The 18,435-nt window shown below is 49.9% G+C and overlaps 1 protein-coding gene across 2 annotated transcripts in view; it reads left to right on the plus strand.

The window, feature by feature from the left end:
* Positions 1-18,435, plus strand: part of SUFU (SUFU negative regulator of hedgehog signaling) — an 88,093-nt gene that overhangs the window by 62,449 nt on the left and 7,209 nt on the right. For both annotated transcript variants that reach the window (XM_016219938.2, XM_016219939.2), the window contains exons 9-10: positions 8,689-8,823; positions 10,510-10,648. In XM_016219938.2, coding sequence (XP_016075424.2) covers positions 8,689-8,823; positions 10,510-10,648 — 274 coding nt within the window. The remainder of the gene's footprint in view (positions 1-8,688; positions 8,824-10,509; positions 10,649-18,435) is intronic.

Below are 18,435 nucleotides of genomic sequence, written 5' to 3' on the forward strand. Positions count from 1 at the left end.
GATTGAGCCTTTTGCTTAACAGTAATTGTGGAAGTGAGCTGGTGCCTTCATCCCCACCCAAACCCTGTCCCAGCCCCGCCCTGGAGGCAGACCTACAAGCAATTCTTTCTCTGGAAAGTTCAGGACTTTCGTCAGCAATCCGAAAGCAAAAGAAATAATCTCCCAGGCTAGAGGCAGAATCCAGAGGTTGTGCTAGGCTCTGCTGGCCAAACCCACTTCACTTCTGAATAGTTGCCAACCCTGATGCCCTGGTTCCAGCTCCTGGGAGTCCCCAAGGAGAAGGCCCTAAGTCGTGTGGCTGGTGCATACGTCACCAATGTCACAGGACTGGGATTGTGGCTAAAAGGAGCCTTGGTGGTTAGGCTCCTCTCCTTTCCATGCCTGCTGCTATTGATAGAATATAGCCAATACCCTTGGGCTAAAGTGGAAAAATTAAGATTTTTTGATCTGAGAGACCATGGTGGAGAGGAAAATAGATAAGGTTCTGTCAGTCTGTAGAGTGTGGGTAGGGTGAAAGAGGCATGTACTATAAACTATACAGTACTAGAAATCAGGAGTCTTGACACTGGAAGGAGACGGTATTTTTGGATACATAAAAAGTCACCTTATGCAGTGGGAAGTGTAAATATAGAATGTGTTATGTAGACAGGTGGTAAAGAAGTAATTGGAAAGACTTAGATCAATTCCTGAATTACCAAGGTGTGCCTCTAAGCTATCTCATAAACCCTTTGGTGCTCCTAGTACAGGAGGAATCCTAGGCTAGACTGGTCTTTGTGGCCAAGCAGGCAGTTTTTATTGAGCATCGCCCTGTGCCAGGCCCTGTGTTGTGAGCTACTGTTTCTCCCATTTTACAAATTAGACCTTGGAGGCTTAGATACATTATATGACTCACCTAGGGTCAATAAATTGGGAATAAGTGTCAGAGCCAAGATTTGAACCTCGGGTGGTTTGACTGCAGACCCAGGCCCTGCCCCGCTGGACGCTGCCTGTAAAAGAGGATGGAAGGGGAGCAGGTGCTGCCAGCTCCCGGGGGACAGGGAGTGGAGGAAGGCCTGTGAAGCCCACATGCCAGTGCACAGAGTAAATCTGTCGTTCAGTTTGCCTGCAAACCAAGGGGGTGGCAAGTTAGAGGGGACCATTTGGCTGAGAGAAACATACTAAAAAATAAAGTAGCCCGGCCGAGCGTGGCTCAGCAGTTGAGTATCGGCCTAGGATCCAGGAGATCGCGGTTCGATTCCCAGTCGGGGCACATGACTGGGTTGCGGACTCGATCCCCAGTTGGGGGCGTGCAAGAGGCAGCCGATCAATGACTCTCTCATCACTGATGTTTCTTTCTCTACCTCTCCCTTCCTCTCTCTGAAATCAATAAAGATATAGTAAAAAAAAATAAAGTAAAATCTGCTAGAGTATATGCTCCATCAAAATGAGTGGGGAAGACATGTGGGGTATAGGAAATGGGATCCAACTTAAAAGAGACAAGAGGAGTCACCAGGGTGAAGTGAAGCGAGGTCCCATGATGACAGCTGTGCCGCAAGAATGGAAGGCAGCCAGCCAGCGTGGACTGTAGTAGCTTGGGAGGATCCTCTGGAGAAATGTCTGTAAGAAGATAATATTGATAAATACTTGATGTATTTGAATGTCTTGGGAGAATCTGTAGGCCATTGGTAGTTAGTTTAGGATTGAATTAATGATAAACACATCGAAAACCAAGATAGTAAATCCAAGAAAGGTAGAAAATCTACACAGAAAGGAAGAGTAATCATAGAATACTACATGGCTCAGTTGTAAATAGCACTTGGTATAGTATCATAATGTAAACACTTAATAATGATTTAAACAAAATTATAATACACTTACCTTGAGAAGGTGGGGGGTTGGGGATGGAAGGGTATTAAAAGCTCATCTTCTTAGTGGGAAGTCAGTAGGTAAAGCCTGAAAAGGGAATGCCCAGAAGTAGAAATAAAGTATATTAGAAATATTAAGGAAAATACCAAAAGAACCAGCAAACAGAGATGAAAGTGGTTGTTTCTAAGGAGAGGGTAGTGGGAAGACTGCTGACTATTGTAATGAACCTTATAGAACTATTTGACTCTAAACTTCACAAAAAATAGTAAAAAAAAAAAGTCAAAGAAATGTTATTATAGCAGCTGTTATAGCTTGCCCTACCCAGGAAAAAGAAAGGATGGCACTTTTCAGGGGGAAAAAATCACAAAGTTGACACCAAGGCAAGCTCTGGTCACGTAGAGGAACTCCAGCTTCCCTGGCATCAGGCTAGGAGCTGAAAGTAGTATATAACCATCCACCTGGCCTTCTAAGGGTGTCTGTCTTGGGAAAAAGGGAATGGTGAAAGACACTCAACTGTGCACCTAATTCTGACCGGCAAAGAGGTGGGTGGAGTAGAAGTGACAGGGCTTTGGGAGAAAGCATCTTGGGCAGAGCTGAGTATGGGAGGGAAAGCCCTGTGCCCTGTCAGAGTAGTGCCTGGCCAATCAGTGGTCTCCAGAGGGAAGGCCCCCACCCCCACAGCCTTTTTAGGGGGGTTTGCTGGGTGTTAAGTGGAAAGGGGGTTCTAGAAGACGCTAACTTACACAAAATGAAACCAGTTTGTTTGCCTTCCATATCCCTCCTCAGTCTTCAAAATGCCAACATTTTATGAGTCTCTAATCTGAGAGGCAGCATATTACATTCAGCCCTTGCCACATCTGCTTTCTAGAAGCTTTTAAAATTCCATCAAATACCCTTTGGGAAGCCCTGCCCTGGCTTCTAGGAAGCAGTTCTTTTAAGAGTTCAGGGAAAAAATAGATGTGTCTACATGGCCTTGAGACCCTCAGAAGAAAGACCACTAGAAGGGATAGGAGGTTCTTAAGGAGAAATACTGTGGTTACGTTTTCAGCTGGTGGCAGGAAGACCTGGGGATTTTGCCTCAGCCCTTTATTTGCTCATTGTGTGACCCTGGGGTAGTTATTTAAGTCCCTGAGTTTCAGTTCATCTGGAAAAATAGGGTGGTTATGGAAATCAAAGTTTTTAAAGGGTTTAGCATAGGACCTGCACCATAGTCTGCACTCAATAAAAGATACCTCTTAGTATTAGTGTAAATAGTCCCCTGAAAATTAAAAGGAGGTGTAATACTTCTAGGGACCAGTATAAATGTGTAAAAAATCCTTTACATAACTCAGATTTTTTAAAAGATTTGAGCAAAAGCCGGAAGAAGAAGTACGTTCTACCAGTACAGACTTTAAGGAACAGGGTGAAGGAAAGCTGAAATTCAAGAACTGAGTCTTGTGAAAAAGTGATTTGACCAGCAAAAAGGACTTTAGTTTTGTACTTTTGTTTGGAACAATAAGAAAAAGAAAAACCTAGGCCACCTTTTTGGACAGAGTAAAGTGAATCAGTGGCAGAGAGAAAGCAAAATTTACTTGAGTTCTGTTACACATCTCAAAAAGAATGGTTATCAGAGCAGGAAGTTTATCATACAGGCATAAGAGGATTGAAGCCATGATTTCAGATCTCCTGGTCCTCATGGATTGTGCCCCAGAATCCCGGGCAAATTGGCAGATTAGATTCAGAAGGCTGAGGTCAGAAATCTTTGAGGGAATAGGAGAGAGGTATTGGCAGACTGAAAGCACTCAGAAGTTTCAAGATGCAGAAAGCATCTTGACTCTCTAGACAAGTGAGCTTGGTGTCAACTCTTGGGGAAGATTCTGGACTAGATTATTTAGGATGTAGGCTGTGAACACTTCTTAAGGGAAAACAGCCCCGAGAGTCAGCATGGACTCATGAACAGTCATACCTGACAGGCCATCCTTACTGCCTTTTTAGAAACGTTACCTTGTCCGGCCGGGCTTGGCTCAGTGGTTAAGTGTCAACCTAGGATCCAGGCGATCAGGGCACATGCCCGGGTTGCGGGCTGCAGCCGAACAATGACTCTCTCATCATTGATGTTTCCCTCCCCTCCCCTCCCCTCCCCTCCCCTCCCCTCCCCTCCCCTCCCCTCCCCTCCCCTCTCCTCTCCCTGAAATCAATAAAGATATATTTAATAAAAAAAGAAAAAGAAACGTTACCTATTTCTACCTGGTAGACAAAGGAAATACTATAGACCTTATATAGGTGAGGTTTAGTAAGACATTTTGAGAATGTCTTCTGATATCATTGTTGGCAAGACAAAGAAATGTCCACAGAGCATCCTGGAGGGTGAGGGGCTTGGTGATGGGATGGTTGGGTTGATTTGTAATTGGTTGGGTGAGCATACCCAGGGAGTACTAATGTCGGTCTAGCAGCCTGTTTGCCTGGCCCTGTCCTGCTCACTGTCTATTCAAAGCCTGAGATGAGAACATCGATGGCAGTTTATTAGTTTTGTCAGCGATGTGAAGTCAGAAGGGAAAGCTGATATGATGAATGCCAGAGTCAGGTTTCAGAAATATCCAAACTGCTTAAAACACTAACCAGATAATACAGAGTTCTGCTCTTAGCTCCAAATAATCCACAGGACCTATAAGATGGGGGCGGAGAGGTCTAAATGCAGCCCATGAGAGAAAGCCTGAGGGAGAGCTCTTGACGGGGAGTGCAGTGCGAGTTGGTAGTACAATAAGGTTACAGGGAATAGACAATTTGATGACAGTTTTAATAGAAATGAAATTTCCCAAACAAGAAAGCTCATAGTCCCTCAGTGATCTGCACTGGTTAGGCCACATCGTATATTTATTTCCACACATGACCTTTCACTTCTGGACACGACACTCTGGCTTTACAAGCTAGAGTGAATTCATAGGATAGCAACGTGGGTGGATAGAAGATTCCAGAATCTTGTCTTAAAAATAGCACTTAAAAGTTGAAAGTTGGGGCCACAAATGCCGGAAAAGAGAAACTGTTGATGGTCAGTGCGAGTAGCTTCAGGGATTTGAAAGGCTGTCATGGAGGGTGGATTAAACTACTTCTGGGCAGCTTGACGATCAGTAGATGAGACTTACAGGAAGGCCGATTGTGCTGTGTGGAAGGAAGATGGCCCTGCCTGTGCCTCCATCAGGAGAAGAGAGACCTCGAGGGTTTTCGTAGTCTGACCTTCCCAGGCCCGCAGTGTCTGGTCAGGGAGCCAGGAGCCTTTTCAAGCCCCATCTCAGAAATCCCCGCTCCCAAGCTCAGCGCAAGGACCTTTGCTCAGAAAGGGGGACTGACTTGATCAGAGGCAGTGGATTATGGGCCCAGGGTAAAGGCGAACAAGTCTGTATTAAGCTGTCAACATTCTTACAGGAGGAGCAGATAGACTTCTAGAGGCAGCCAGCTAACATCCTGATAATGCATTCCAGATATATTTTGAGCACTGAATACATCCCAGACACTGTTAGATGCTTAGCTTGGGTCATCTCATTTAATCCCATAAAGAAGGAGTATTGTTATTTATTTCCATCAAGAGGATACGGAAGCTTAGGGAGAGGGTAAGCCATTTGCCTGAACCAATGCTATTAGCCACTCTGCCTCCTGGGGCAGTTGGTCATCCTTCATCTCCTGGCTTCATATCCCTAGCAGTCCCAGTGGGTGTGGACCATGCCTCCCTGGGAGCCCTTCCTCCAACCCCCAACCTCTGCCTTCCCCTCCACTGGGAACTCAGGGAGAAAACAGCCGAGCTGAAAAATTAGGCCATGCTGGCGAGCACACTACTTATTTTTTTATGACTAAGATTAAGCTGACAACCATGCAAAACATTGCAAACCTGTGTCGGCTGCAGATTTAATACCTCACCCAGCCCACACAAATAATTCATGCTTCTGCATCGATGTCCAGAAAAAACAAATCAGCAAAAAGCTGGGCTCCTGCGTGTGTGTGGAGCAGCCGCATTTCCATTGAAGCAGCATGCCGGAAATACCCAAGCTCCAGGACTGCAGATCCAGCATTTTGCAAATTTTTTTTCTCTTAAAAGATTAAAGTACGTTTTCAAATGATTGAAGGTTGGTGGGAGGTGTAAGTGTGGGCACTTGTCACATTAATTCCTCAGATGATTAAGCTCTTTTCCGTCTCTTTAAAGCTGTTTGCAGTGGGGTTTGATGTCCTCATTCAGGGTGAGTGTGTTGTAGCAGTTACCAAGGTGACTTTAGCTGACTTTCAACAATTTATTTTTCCCTCCAGCTTGAGATGTCTCTAGTCCTGTGTGCTGTTGATTCTTTTCTCCCAGCCCCCCTCCCCCACCCCCACCCCCACCCCCAGTTGCTATTCAGCAGCATTTTTGCCTGTGCCCGAGGCCGGGATCCTCCTTCTAGCAGGCCCTGCACGCTCAGGGGCCCTGCCGGGCATCCAGGCCTCTGTCCCTCTCGGGAGCATGATGGTGTATGTCTGTGTGGACCATTGTCAGGGATGGCACAGGGAAGTAATTGTAAGAGTCACACCCTGGCTCTTCCACTTAAACTCACTCTGTGACCTTAGGCTTGTCACCTCACCTCTCTGAGCCTCAGTTTCCTCATCTGTAAAAGAAGAGTTAACCATAGAATCTACCTGGGGAGCTTGATGTGAGGACTCAGAAAATCTATGGACTCCTTACTCTGGAGCAGAGTAGGGGCTCACCAAAGGAGAGCTGCCGTCTCCCGAGCTCTGCTCTTGTCTGGGTGCCCACTGAGAGGCAGTATTTGGTGTTGCTCACCTTTTCTGGGAAGGGAGGCAGGAGGGCCTAGCAGCCAGCCAGGTATAAGGGAAAAAGAGCTGGTCAGAGGTCCTAGGCTCCCACCCTGGTCTGCCACAGACCAGCTCTGTGTCCTCAGATGCATGACTGGATCTATTTTGTAAAGGAACGAAGTAGATTAAACAACCTGAGTTTCCTTCCAGTGCTGAAATTCTGTGACCCTGTTGGCCAGAGCATTTGTCTCCTTCTCAGGTCTTGTGAAAGGGTTTGTCAAAGGAGAAGCTAGAGCAAAGGGCAGTTTCAGAACTGGCTTTGGGAAACCAGAGGAAGGGAACGCTTTGTGAAAGAGCAGCCACACACATCTGGGGGTGGATTCGCCCAGCTAGTGGGAAGGGTCCCCATTAACTCAGGGGCTTTTATAAACCAGTGTAACCCTCGTCACCCTGGTCACCCTCTGTCCTCTTGCCTGCTGACCTCACACCTTCCCTCTGGGGAAGTTCTCTGCCTCTCAAGGTGCCTCGTTGGCCACAGGCCCCAGCGCTTAGCTTTCCAGTGTGTGAAGAGGCTGGGCCTGCCCCTCACTGACTGACTTCCTGTCGGGCCCAGACATCCTGGGTGGCTTTGGCCACTTGAATTATAAATAACTAGAGCTTCTCACCCAGTGTTTTGATGGACACTGGGGGATTGTTCTGAGATTCACAGCCCAAACCAGGATCCGGCCTTTTGAATGGGATCAGTGGGTAACCCTAATTTCTGGCTGAGGCAGATTTGAGATGTTTCAGTGGGGGCAGCTGAATTTAAAAGAGCAAATCTTAGATTGCAAAGGGCTCCTGTGGCCTAGCTGTGGGACAGCTGTTGGTGGGAAGCAGGACAGGAGGGAGTATGAGGCAGCAGTGACAGCTCACTGTGGGCAAGGCCACAGTCAGAAAGACTGGTACAGGCTCTGTGACCCACCCAGGCTCACTGACCTGACTCCTGAGAGCCTGGTTTCCACCCCGTCACTGGGGATTATATCATTTCCTGGTTAGACGAAGGGTGTGTATGTCACTCCAGCTCCTGGCCATTAGCAGGGGTATGCAAGTTAGAGTCTGCTCTGATGTCACAGCCTTTTCAGGGTTAGCTGGAAGGAAGCTCTTAGAGCCATGTCTCCTGGTTTTCTAGTACCCCAGCCATGGAAAACTCCGAGTCTGAGGCTCCAGGGCAGGGGAGGAGGGACCCCAGAAGCCTCTGCTGCTATCACAGGGAAGAACAAGTCACTGTGACATAAACATTTATAAAATGTGTTGGCCGAAGATGCGTTAGAACCAGATCTCCCTGCGACCACATCTCAGCTTCACAGTCCTGGCTGTGCAGCCTGGACAAGTTACTTACCCTCCCTCATCCTCAGTTCCTTACCTGTAATAGGATTAGAATAATACTGGCCACCTCATGGGGATATTGTAAGGTTGCTTGGCAAGTTCTTTTTTCCCCCTAATTTATTTTTAAAATTTTATCTATCACCATTTACCCCCCTCCATACCCTCTTTTACCTCTCCCCACCCCGCCGCTCCCCTGCAGTCACCACACTGTTGTTCATGTCCTTGAGCTCTCTTTTTTTCTTTTTTGCTCAATCCCTCCACACACACACACACACCCGAACACCCCTGCCCACCAGAGCTACCTGCCTTCTCTATCTAAGAGTCTGTCTCTATTTTTCTTGGTAGTTCAGTTTGTTCATTAACTTCCCCATATGAGTGAAATCATACAGTACTTGCCTTTCTCTCACTGGCTTATTTCACTTGGCGTAATGTTCTCCAGGTCCATCTATGCTGCCGCAAAGGGTAAAGTTTTCTTCCTTTTTATGGCCGAGTAGTATTCCATTGTGTAAATGTGCCATAGCTGTTTTATCCACTCATTTACTGATGGACACGGTCTGCTTCCAAATCTTGGCTGTTGTAAGCTTAGCTAGTTCCTATTGAATGGCGACTGTTGTTATCATTATCATCAATCACTGTCATTGTCATTGCTCAGCATCCCAGCCTGGGAGACTCCCATCTTGCTCCTCCCTGTGGACAGAACCTGTCCCTGTGCTTGCTTCACAGGAGCCGCAAAGACAGCCTGGAAAGTGACAGCTCCACGGCCGTCATTCCCCATGAGCTGATCCGCACACGGCAACTGGAGAGTGTGCACCTGAAATTCAACCAAGAGTCAGGAGCTCTCATTCCTCTCTGCCTAAGGTGAGAGCCCCACAGCACCCAGCTTGGCCTCAGGGAGCCCTCATACCTGTGCTTGCCATCTTCCCCCCACACCTAGTTGGAGTCCGGCGCCCCGGGAGGGAGGAGAACTAGTTGGGCAGCTCCATGGGAGCCTGTGGGGGAGCCTGTGGACTCTGAGCCAGCCAGGAGCCCCCACCGTGCTGAAGAGCTCTCCTTTGTCCAGAGAAGTGTCCTTTAGCCCTGACCCCTCAGGGGGAGATTCAGTGACCTAGGGTGTCTCAGATGCCCCTGCCCTCCCCCAGTCCCAGAAGTGGGGTGGCAGAGTCCGCATAGCACTGTAGTAGTAGGGCAGGGGCTCTGGTGGATTGGGCTCTGCTTTCTCCTGCTTGCTGCTTTTCCCAGGCAAAACACTCAGTTCTTCAAACCAGTGGCCAGCCTAGCAGACTCCTTGAGGGACAAGGAAGCCCAGCTGTGTCCCTTCTGCTACTGTCCACAGTGCCAGAAACCCAACCCTGTGTCCAGAATTCAGCTCTCTGCTTGGGGCTGCTGTACTGGGCTGAATCTGTTGCATATGGCTTCCTCCGTAGCCCTCAGGGGTTCCACCCTCATTTTATTGCAGGGAAGGCAACAAGAATAACTTGAAACTCAGACAACAGGGGCAAGGAAGAAAGGGCAGGGGAGGAAGGACCCCAGAAGCTCCTGCTGCTAGAACAAGTCACTGTGACATAAACATTTATATAGTGTGTTGGCTGAAAATGTGGGCTTTAGAACCAGATATGCACTGCTTTGGACCCTTCACACTGTCCCTGTATCTTGGGGAAGGAGCTTGGATGGTGACCAGCCTTGGCCAGCTACCCTGGTTAGCAGGGCAAAGATAGCTAGCAGGCAGGATGAATGGCAGCTGGCAGCACCCACAACCACCAGGACCCCAGCCAGCCATTTCTTCCCCAGCTCCCTCTCTGAGCCAGGCTCAGGGCCTTTAGACCAGTAAAGGGTTAATCTGGGGCAGTCTAAGAAAGCAAAGAGCAGCTCTGCTTCCTTTGCTGACTGGCATCTCTGCCCCACTGGCTGCTCCTGCCTGCCCTTCCCCCAGATGTATTTCCAGACTGGGGATTAACAGTAACTTCTTGTGACTCCCTCAGAGTGACCCCACTTCGCTTCAGCTTTTCTTTTCTTTTTTTTAAAAGATTTGCTTATTGCCTTGGGGTTAGTCATTTATGTCTTGTGAAAGGGTGCATGAGCAGGTGGAAGATTCTGGGCACAGGGCTTGGTCTGTGAAGGTAGGCACTCTACCACCATCCAGGAGCATGGGAAATTAAGAACTACTTCACCCCCCTCCCCTAAACAAAGGGGCCATGACCCCCTGCCTTAGCTCTGGGCATGACCGTGGGCGCATTGCTAACTGCCCTCTCTGGCCTCACCAGGACGTGAAGGAGGTGGACTCGACTACCCCTGCAGGCCCTTTGAATGCTGATCTAGTGTCTCTGCTAGCTTTGAGCACTTTGGAAGAATGCCAGGAGAGAAATCGTGAGAGACTTCTCTTGGAAGGTGTTGAAATGAACATGTTTAGTTACAGCCCCCTGTTAGTGGACCGGTGGGCAGTCAGGAGGGCATGTGTCAGGCTTCCTGTTCCAGGGAGCATAGCCCCCACAGTCCCTGAGCCTTGGCCAGGCCTGCTGTTCACTGTCTCCATGTTCCCACCCCCAGGGGCAGACTCCTGCATGGACGGCACTTTACATATAAAAGTATCACAGGTGACATGGCTATCACATTCGTCTCCACGGGAGTGGAAGGAGCCTTTGCCACTGAGGAGCACCCTTACGCAGCTCATGGACCCTGGTTACAAGTGAGAAGGCTCTTTTTCTTCTCCCCAACCCCTTCCCATGGGCTCTTCCCGCATCGTTCCCTCCCTCTCCTCCGTTGGCAGCTCTTGGTGGCTCCCTTCCTGAGGGCTGGTTATGAGAAGCCAAGTGGAGTGTGGCTGCTGCTGTCTATGCCATCAGCTCCAGGAACACTTCCTGGCCTCTCCCCTATCACTTGAGACATGAGTGATAACTTCTAAGCTCTGGCCATTGATAGTTTTATTTGCCATAGAAATTCAGGTTTGAGGGGTGTGTCACGTTCTGCACCCTGGGGAAACCAAGGTACAGGAGGACACCAAGGGTGAAGCAGAATGGGAGGATGTGTGGAAGCCATTCTCGAGTGCCTATGGAAGTGCCACCAGAAGTCCTAGAAAGGGGCATGTGGACCTGGGGCTAGGATAGGCAGGCCTCGGAAGGCAGAGCCTCGCCCTCCCCTCATCTAATGGCCTCCCATTCCTCCTGATGGAAACCCAGCTTCTCTGCACAGAAACCTGCTGGCTTTTCCAGAATGCTTTGTCCTTTGCTCTTCAGGCTGGAGCACAGCTTCAGAGCCACTGCCAAGCCAGGGGCTGGGGCCCAAAAGCCATAGGCCTCCTTCGGGCCCCCACTCTGCTTCAGGCCTCATAGGTGCTTGGCTGTCCAGGACACTCCCAGATGTATTAGAGGAACAACATCCTTGTTTGTTGTTTGTTGGGGGTGTGGGAGGAGGGACACTTTAATTTGCCTCTCTCAGGAATATCAAGAAAGGGTATCTGACCCTAATCCAAAGGTGACTTGTTTGTGGCGTGTGGGTGGGGACGGGAGATTACAGGAGAGGGGAAGAGAGTTGTGTGGGTTCTGTGGGCTTAACAGGGTCTGGTGTGGGGAGGGGTCTGTGAAGCATATATATTAATGTGGGCATGTTTTTCGTCTGCATGTGTGTATCGTCTTGCAGCTGAATTTCTCTTCCTTTAGGCCAGCACCTCCTCCCCCTCCCCTGAAAATACTAACCCTTAATTAAAACAAACAGCAAACAAAGGACACCAACCACACTCCCCAGACTCAGCCAAGGTAGAAATGGAAGCTGGTGCTGTAGGGATATTGTGTTCCATAAATTATCCTGCCTTTTTCCACTGTTGTTATTACATTGTTTCATAACAAAATTACTTTGAGCCATAAAGTTATAAATACATTTTAAAAGTCCCTCTTGGTAACATTAGATTTCTGTCCATGTGGTGTTGATAGTTACTGTAGCAAAAGCTCTGAAGTGTAACATTTGAAATTAGTATAAGTGGAAAGGGCCTCCACACCCAACCCCAGCGGTTTCCCAGGCCACCAGGCTGTCTCTGTGGACAGCAGGTAGGGAGCAGACCTCTTGCCTGGGCAGAACTAGTCAAGAGGGGGAAGGTGGGGACCATGCAGGAGACCCCAGCCCCTGAGAGTTCACAGGGCATTATTCCCAGTAGATGACCGAGTGCTGACAGGTCTCGGCAGCAGTGTCCTTGGGTAACATTTGTGTATATTGAAGGCTCAAACACATTTTCTTGGGAAAGTAGGGACTGGGGTCTCCCAAAGCTCAAGAAGAAATTCCCCCCGTTACATTTTACATCCTCAACTCTGAACCTATTTTTGGAGTCCCACTTCCCCCTTGGAACACCTTCTTGCCCTGAGGGGGGGTGGTCAGCATCTCCAATTTTCAGAAGCCTGGGTACCTTGGCCCCCCAAGGACTCAGCAGATGCCATGTTGCCCCTCAGTTCCCCCAAAGTTCTAGACCCAGCCCTAGTTCCCAAGCTTCTGATCCCTGGCTGCTGGCATTCTAGTCCACCTCCGCTCCCCCTTGCCTCGCCAGCAGCCCCTCAGTGAGCTTGAACACTAGGGCACTGCCGACTCCCATGCACACGGTCCCCTCCCATGCACTGTTGCCTGGGGAACCGGTAGCAGTGGGAACCAGCTGCTGGCTTCGGCATGTTTCAATAAAGTTGCTGTGCTGGGAGCTGCTTAATCAAAGGCCTGTGTTATGGGCTCATTAATGTGGTCCACCACAGGGGCCAACTCCCAGGGGAGCTCCCAGGAAAGCTGGCTGGGGCCCCACTCCCCAAGCACGCACCCTCACTTACCAAGGGGTTTCTCAGGCCCTTTCCAAGAAGTCCTGGGAAACCCTCTGCCCTGCCCCCAGCGAGTCCTCAGCTGTAGAACCCACACCCACACCAGCCCTCCTCCCCACCCCCAAAGCAGTCAGCATTTTCGGCATCTGACTGCCAGCCTGCTTTCCCTTTAGGGTCTTGCCACTGTGGTCACAGGCAGCTCCCTAGCTTGTGGGAACCTGGGCCTGTAATTACTTGTGGGCCTTTAGGTCTCCTTCTGGGGCTGGCTGTCTCCCTGGGAGTCTGCAGGACCTCTTAGAGGCCTGGGATTAGGTTTGTCACCAGTGAGGGCAAGAGACCTAGACTTCTGTTTTCTTGGCTGCTACTTGAACCTCCCTGTTGGTCCCAGCTGAATTGGGAGGGGCTGGGATGACTTTTCTTGCATCAGCCTTCGACAGTCTTGGAAGCCCTCATTCCCAGCCTTGGCACCTTGTGCTGGCTACCAGCCCAGGCCTGTTATCTCTTGGGGGAAAGGCATGGCAAAGACACCCCACATGGGAGGAGAGTGACAAAAGAGAGGCTGAGAGAAAAAGGCAGAAAGTGAGGGAATCTGGGCCCTTTCTGGAGCTTGTGGAGTGTCCCCAGACAGGTCTCCACACTCACCTATTCCTGGGCCTGCACCTTTTCTTCATGTTTCTTTTCTCCATGTCTCTCTAGCCCCAGGAAAGTCAAGGCCCCAGCACACAGAAAGGCAGGGCCTTTGGCAACCCCAGGGTGAGCACAGTGGATGTTCCTTGCTTCCTTGAGGGGCTGGAGAGGCAGGAATCCTGCTCCAGTTCCATGGGCTCCTCAATTTCCAGAGGTCGACACTTTGACTCCCTCTGCCCTACCATCTGCCGTTTTCATCCTCAATGAGGTGGCAAAGCCTATCAGCCAACTCCAGAGCTTTGCAGGCAGGTCTTCAGACCCTGGGGGACGCCTGCCGGCATCCTCTCCTGCATACCTTCCCCCAGCATTCCTCATCCCAGTGGCTTTAACAAGCCCTCTCCCTGGAGTCTGTCATCACCTTATTGTTAGTGCTGTGAATGGGAGCTCGGCCCAGAGCTAAATTGTTCATCCATCCGTCCCCAGCCAGGATTGATCTGAAGGGGGAGAAGTCGGCCCAGAGGTTATATAGGGGTCACACCACCAAATATCAGAATATTTTTTAAAGCCCTGCAATGCTTTCTCAGCTGTGTGGTGTTTGACAGCTCACCCAGGTGGTGCTCCCATTCCCAGCCATTCCCTACCAGCCCTGGTGGGAGGCCCCAGGCTTGGGAGAAGACACCCGGCAGCTGTTCCGAGTGGGCTCCACACTCCAGGCCAGGTTTGGGGACTCACTGCTGAGCTCTCCTCCTCTGACTCATCATTGTCCTCAGGAAAAGCCCCTGCCCTCTCCCATCCCTATCCACCCACTTGGACGTAGTGTGAAAGACACTTGGTAATCCCTGGCCCAGGCCCTGGGAAGCTCCTCTTCAGGGCCTCTACTCTTTCTCCTTCCACTGAACTGGCCACAGCCTGTTCTCCCTGGAAGCCTTTGCTTGGGCTGTAATGGTGACATCATTGTCCAGGGGTCCACCCAGGAGGGTTTAAATCCCAGCACTGTGCCTGGGGAAGTACACCACCCTCCCTTTCGAGAGATGACTTTGATGGCCCGCTGTGCCCTTACCAGCCAGCAGCCAGAGCAGGAGAAGTCTGAGCCTGATCCTGGCCACCAAAGCCGACTTCTCACCACCCACCGAGAACAGGAAGTGAGTGAGGCCTCGCTGTGCTACCACTACTGCAGCCCCACCTGCCACACCCCTCTCCTGGGCCTGGAGAGTGTCCAGGCTGTTTTCTGGCTGGTGTCTGGCCTGTTGGGGTGAGGGGGACACAGACTGGACTACTTCCTCATCCCTGCCTCCTCCACTGCCATTGTGGATGCCAGAGCAGTTCCTTGGCAAGCCCTACCCTGTAAACAATACATTTCCTTCCCTCAGAGAAGGAAGGAGAGGGAAAGAGAATGCCAAACTTGTTGGGAAGCAAGAACAACGTGTCAACACGAAATGCAAACAAGGCCCCAGACAAAGTGTGGATTGTCATACCAAGGGGAAAGAGTGGGCATTGTCAGCGCTATTGCAGACTCAGAAATATCATTGACCACAGACATTTGAATCAGATCTGCAGCATCTGGGCTTCTGCCTGCAGCATAGCCAGACCTGCCCAGGGCAGGCAGGCATTGACAAAAGATCACTTTTTTAGTTCCTTTTGGAACTTGCTGGGGCCTGGGAAATTGGGCAGTTGTTGACAACCCTCCCTCATCACCAACCAGCCAGGCTGTCCTAAGGCACCTAGTGTGAGCAACGTGGACTAAGTTGCTGGTCTAGATTCCAGGCCCCCTCCCTGATCAAGGTGGTGTGTGATGGGGGCAGGAAGCTGCAGCCACTAACTCACCCCTATTGGTTAAGCCTGTCTCCAAACTCCTTTCCCCTGTGAACCTGAGTATTTCCCAGCACTCTCCCTACCATGATCTCCTGGGGCACCTTTTTTTTTTTTTTTTTAATGTATTTTTATTGATTTCAGAGAGAGGAAGGGAGAGAGAGAGATAGAAACATCAATGATAAGAGAGTTGTCATTGATCGGCTGCCTCCCGACTGGGGATCAAGCCTGCAACCTGGGCAGGTGCCCTGACCAGGAATCAAACCCCGATCTCCTGGATCCTGGTAGATGTTCAACTGCTGAGCCATGCCCAGCCGGGCATCCTGGGGTGCCTTTTTAAATGCACATGCTCAGGATATTCTGATCCCAGAGGCCCGGATGGGGCCTGGTCTTCATATTTTAAAAAACTTCCTGGGGGTGTTTGGTTGGGGCACTTTCCCTCTCACTGGAGAGTCTCTTCCCTCCCAGGGCTGTTTGTGCACAACAATAAGTATTTTATGCCCAGCACTTGGTTAGTGCAGACATGAGTGCTATTATAATTTCCAATTTGCCCTCCTGTCTCCAGTTAGAAACCATTTTTGGGCATGGTTTGCCTTCCTTTCTAATTGCCAACCTGGTTTTTGAGCAGCTGCATGTCTGTGACCTTTAGGATTCCAGCTCTTTTGAGCTGAGCAACTGGCCAGGAGATATGTGGCTGGTTGGGATTGGGGTTGTTGGTTTTCCAGGCCATTGGTCAAAGCCAAAGTCATCTTTATCTCCCCACAGGAGAGAGAGAAGCCAGCTTAAGAAGACAGGCTTAACCAATAGGGGTGAGAAGTCAGGGTACCTTCCCCAGATAGGAAAAGAGCCTCTACTACCATGAAGTCAGATCACTGTTTTTGTTTTGTTTTGTTTTTAATTAATTTTAGAGACGGGGGGGGGGGGGAGCCTGATTTGTGATTCCACTTATTTATGTATTCATTATTTGCTTCTTGTATGTGCCCTAACCGGGGGTCATACCCACAACCTTGGTGCCTCAGGACGATTCTCTAACCAACTGAGCTACCCATCCAGGGTCAGATCACTGTTCTTTTATGTTAATCCTCACCCAAGAATATTTTTTTCCATTGATTTTTTTTGTTTGTTTTAGAGAGAGAGAGAGTGGAAGGGTGGGGTGGGGTGGGGTGGGGTGGGGTGGGGTGGGGTGGGGTGGGGTGGGGTGGGGTGGGGAGAGAGAAAGAAAGAAACATCGATTGGTTGCCTTCCACACATGCCCTGACCGGGGCTGGGGATTGAACCTGCAACCCAGGTACAGTGCCCTTGACCAGAAATCAAACCCGCAGCCCTTCGATGCACAGGCAGATGCTCTAGCCACTGGGAAACACTGGCCAGGACAGATCACTGTTCTTTTAAAGTCCAGGAGACTCCTCTCCTCTTGACCTGCTTGTCTACAAAATGGAGATGATAGTTTCCTCCCTTGCAGGACTGCCATAAAGATTCAGTGAAACGATACAGGTCAAGCACTAAGCCCAATGCCTGGCACTCAGAGGTGGCACTGCTGCTGCTATTAGCGGTGTTGTCATTACTATTGTCATTGTCATAACTATTCCTGTTATTATTTGTGGCAGAGCCAGGCAGCTCCATGGGGACCCAGTGAGTTTTAAGAACCCCAAGCCCCAGAATTGCACAGGCTTTTCCCACAGTTGTATCACAACGGGTAGTCTGTTACTCGTGAGAGTGCTCCATCATAGCTGTCTATCTCCAGTGTCCTGTTGATAAGATCTGTTAACATTCTCAGCTCCAGGTCTGAAATATACAAAGAACAGGGTCTTTGTTGAATTCAAGCGTCTAAGGTTTAACTCCCAAAGGAAATTAAATTAGGTGCCTGGAGCTATGACAGTCTGTCGTGTTTCTTTGCAGGGAATGTCACCCTTAATATCATGCAGATCTCATGTATAATTTCACCCCGTTTAGTTTCTTTAAAATAATCTGAACTTTCCAACAGGAACCAGCAAACCGCCAGAAGTGAAAATTGACCAGCGATTAGGGTTGGTCCCCTTTTTTGGTCCTGCCATCCTCTCCCCCAGCTGAGTACAGAATGAGTCCACAGGCAGATTGTACCCTCCACCCTTGGTAGTTGTTCTACTAAAAGCCACCATAACCCACCCTCTCTCCACCACCAGTTCCAGACCTTTGTCAGAGGAACTGGCTTATTACTGAACTCAGCATTGACGGGGTTATCTTTAATGTTGTTGAAAAACAGTTCTTTGGAGTCCCATTAGGTGGCCACAGTCCCTGTGAGCCCTCCCCCACTTCATCTCACCCCCTGAACTAGTTACGGTCCCAGGCCTATTTACCTCTCTGGCAGAAAAGTCTCTCCCTCCAAGTTATTTGTGGGTTAGAAATCAGCCCAGCCTGCCCCAGACTGGAGCCATTGTAGTATAATTGGGTTTTAGGTATGCTTGTGTTTGTGCTAGCATTTGAGGAGATGGCAACAAGTCCCGGAAATGCCAAAAATATGAATGTGACTTTTGTACTACTGAAGCAGACTGGTGATAACTGGTAGAGAAACTCTGGACCGGGGGGGGGGGGGGGGGGCGGGGGGGGGGCTGGGGGGCTGGAATAAGAAGAGGAGGAGCGAGGAACAAACCCCTGTGGCAGGATCAGTGTGTGACTGGGAACTGGTCCCCGTCGTCTGAGAGGAAGTCAGCCAGTCCAGTGTGGGGGAGAGCAGGGCAGAAGGGGCACCCAGGGTGGGCATTTCCCTAGACCAGCTTTGCCTGTCAGAACCTTGTCTCTGTCCTCACTTGAGGCTTGAGCTCCTCAAACAGAAGCTTTAGTGAGGAGACGTGGGCCAGTGGCCAGAGCTGTTTCGTTCCTGACTGTGGGCTTGCAGCCTGGGAAGGAGATGTCCTTTGGCTCCCTGTCAACCAAGGGTGGGGCATGTCCAGGTGGGGAATGGACTGTCTTCATTCCTGTGTCCCTGGGGCTCCACCCAAGGCTGGGCCTAGCAGAGACACCAGGGAATGCTGTGGAATCGTGTAGACTGCTGGGCAGATGAGTGGAAGGATGAACAGTGCATGAAACGTCATGTGGGTAAGAGTTCAGGATTTGAAATGAAGCAGGACTTCAGGCACTAACTTCAGAGTCCAGACATGACTAGGGTATATGGTCTTATCTCAGCCACTCACAGGCTGTGTGGCGTTGGGCAAATTACATAACCTCTCTGTGCCTTAGGTTCCTCACCTGTAAGGAGACTGAGGAGATAAGA

This window comes from Miniopterus natalensis, chromosome 14 (genome assembly GCF_054644295.1).
Source record: "Miniopterus natalensis isolate mMinNat1 chromosome 14, mMinNat1.hap1, whole genome shotgun sequence".
Classification (NCBI taxonomy): Eukaryota; Metazoa; Chordata; class Mammalia; order Chiroptera; family Miniopteridae; genus Miniopterus; species Miniopterus natalensis.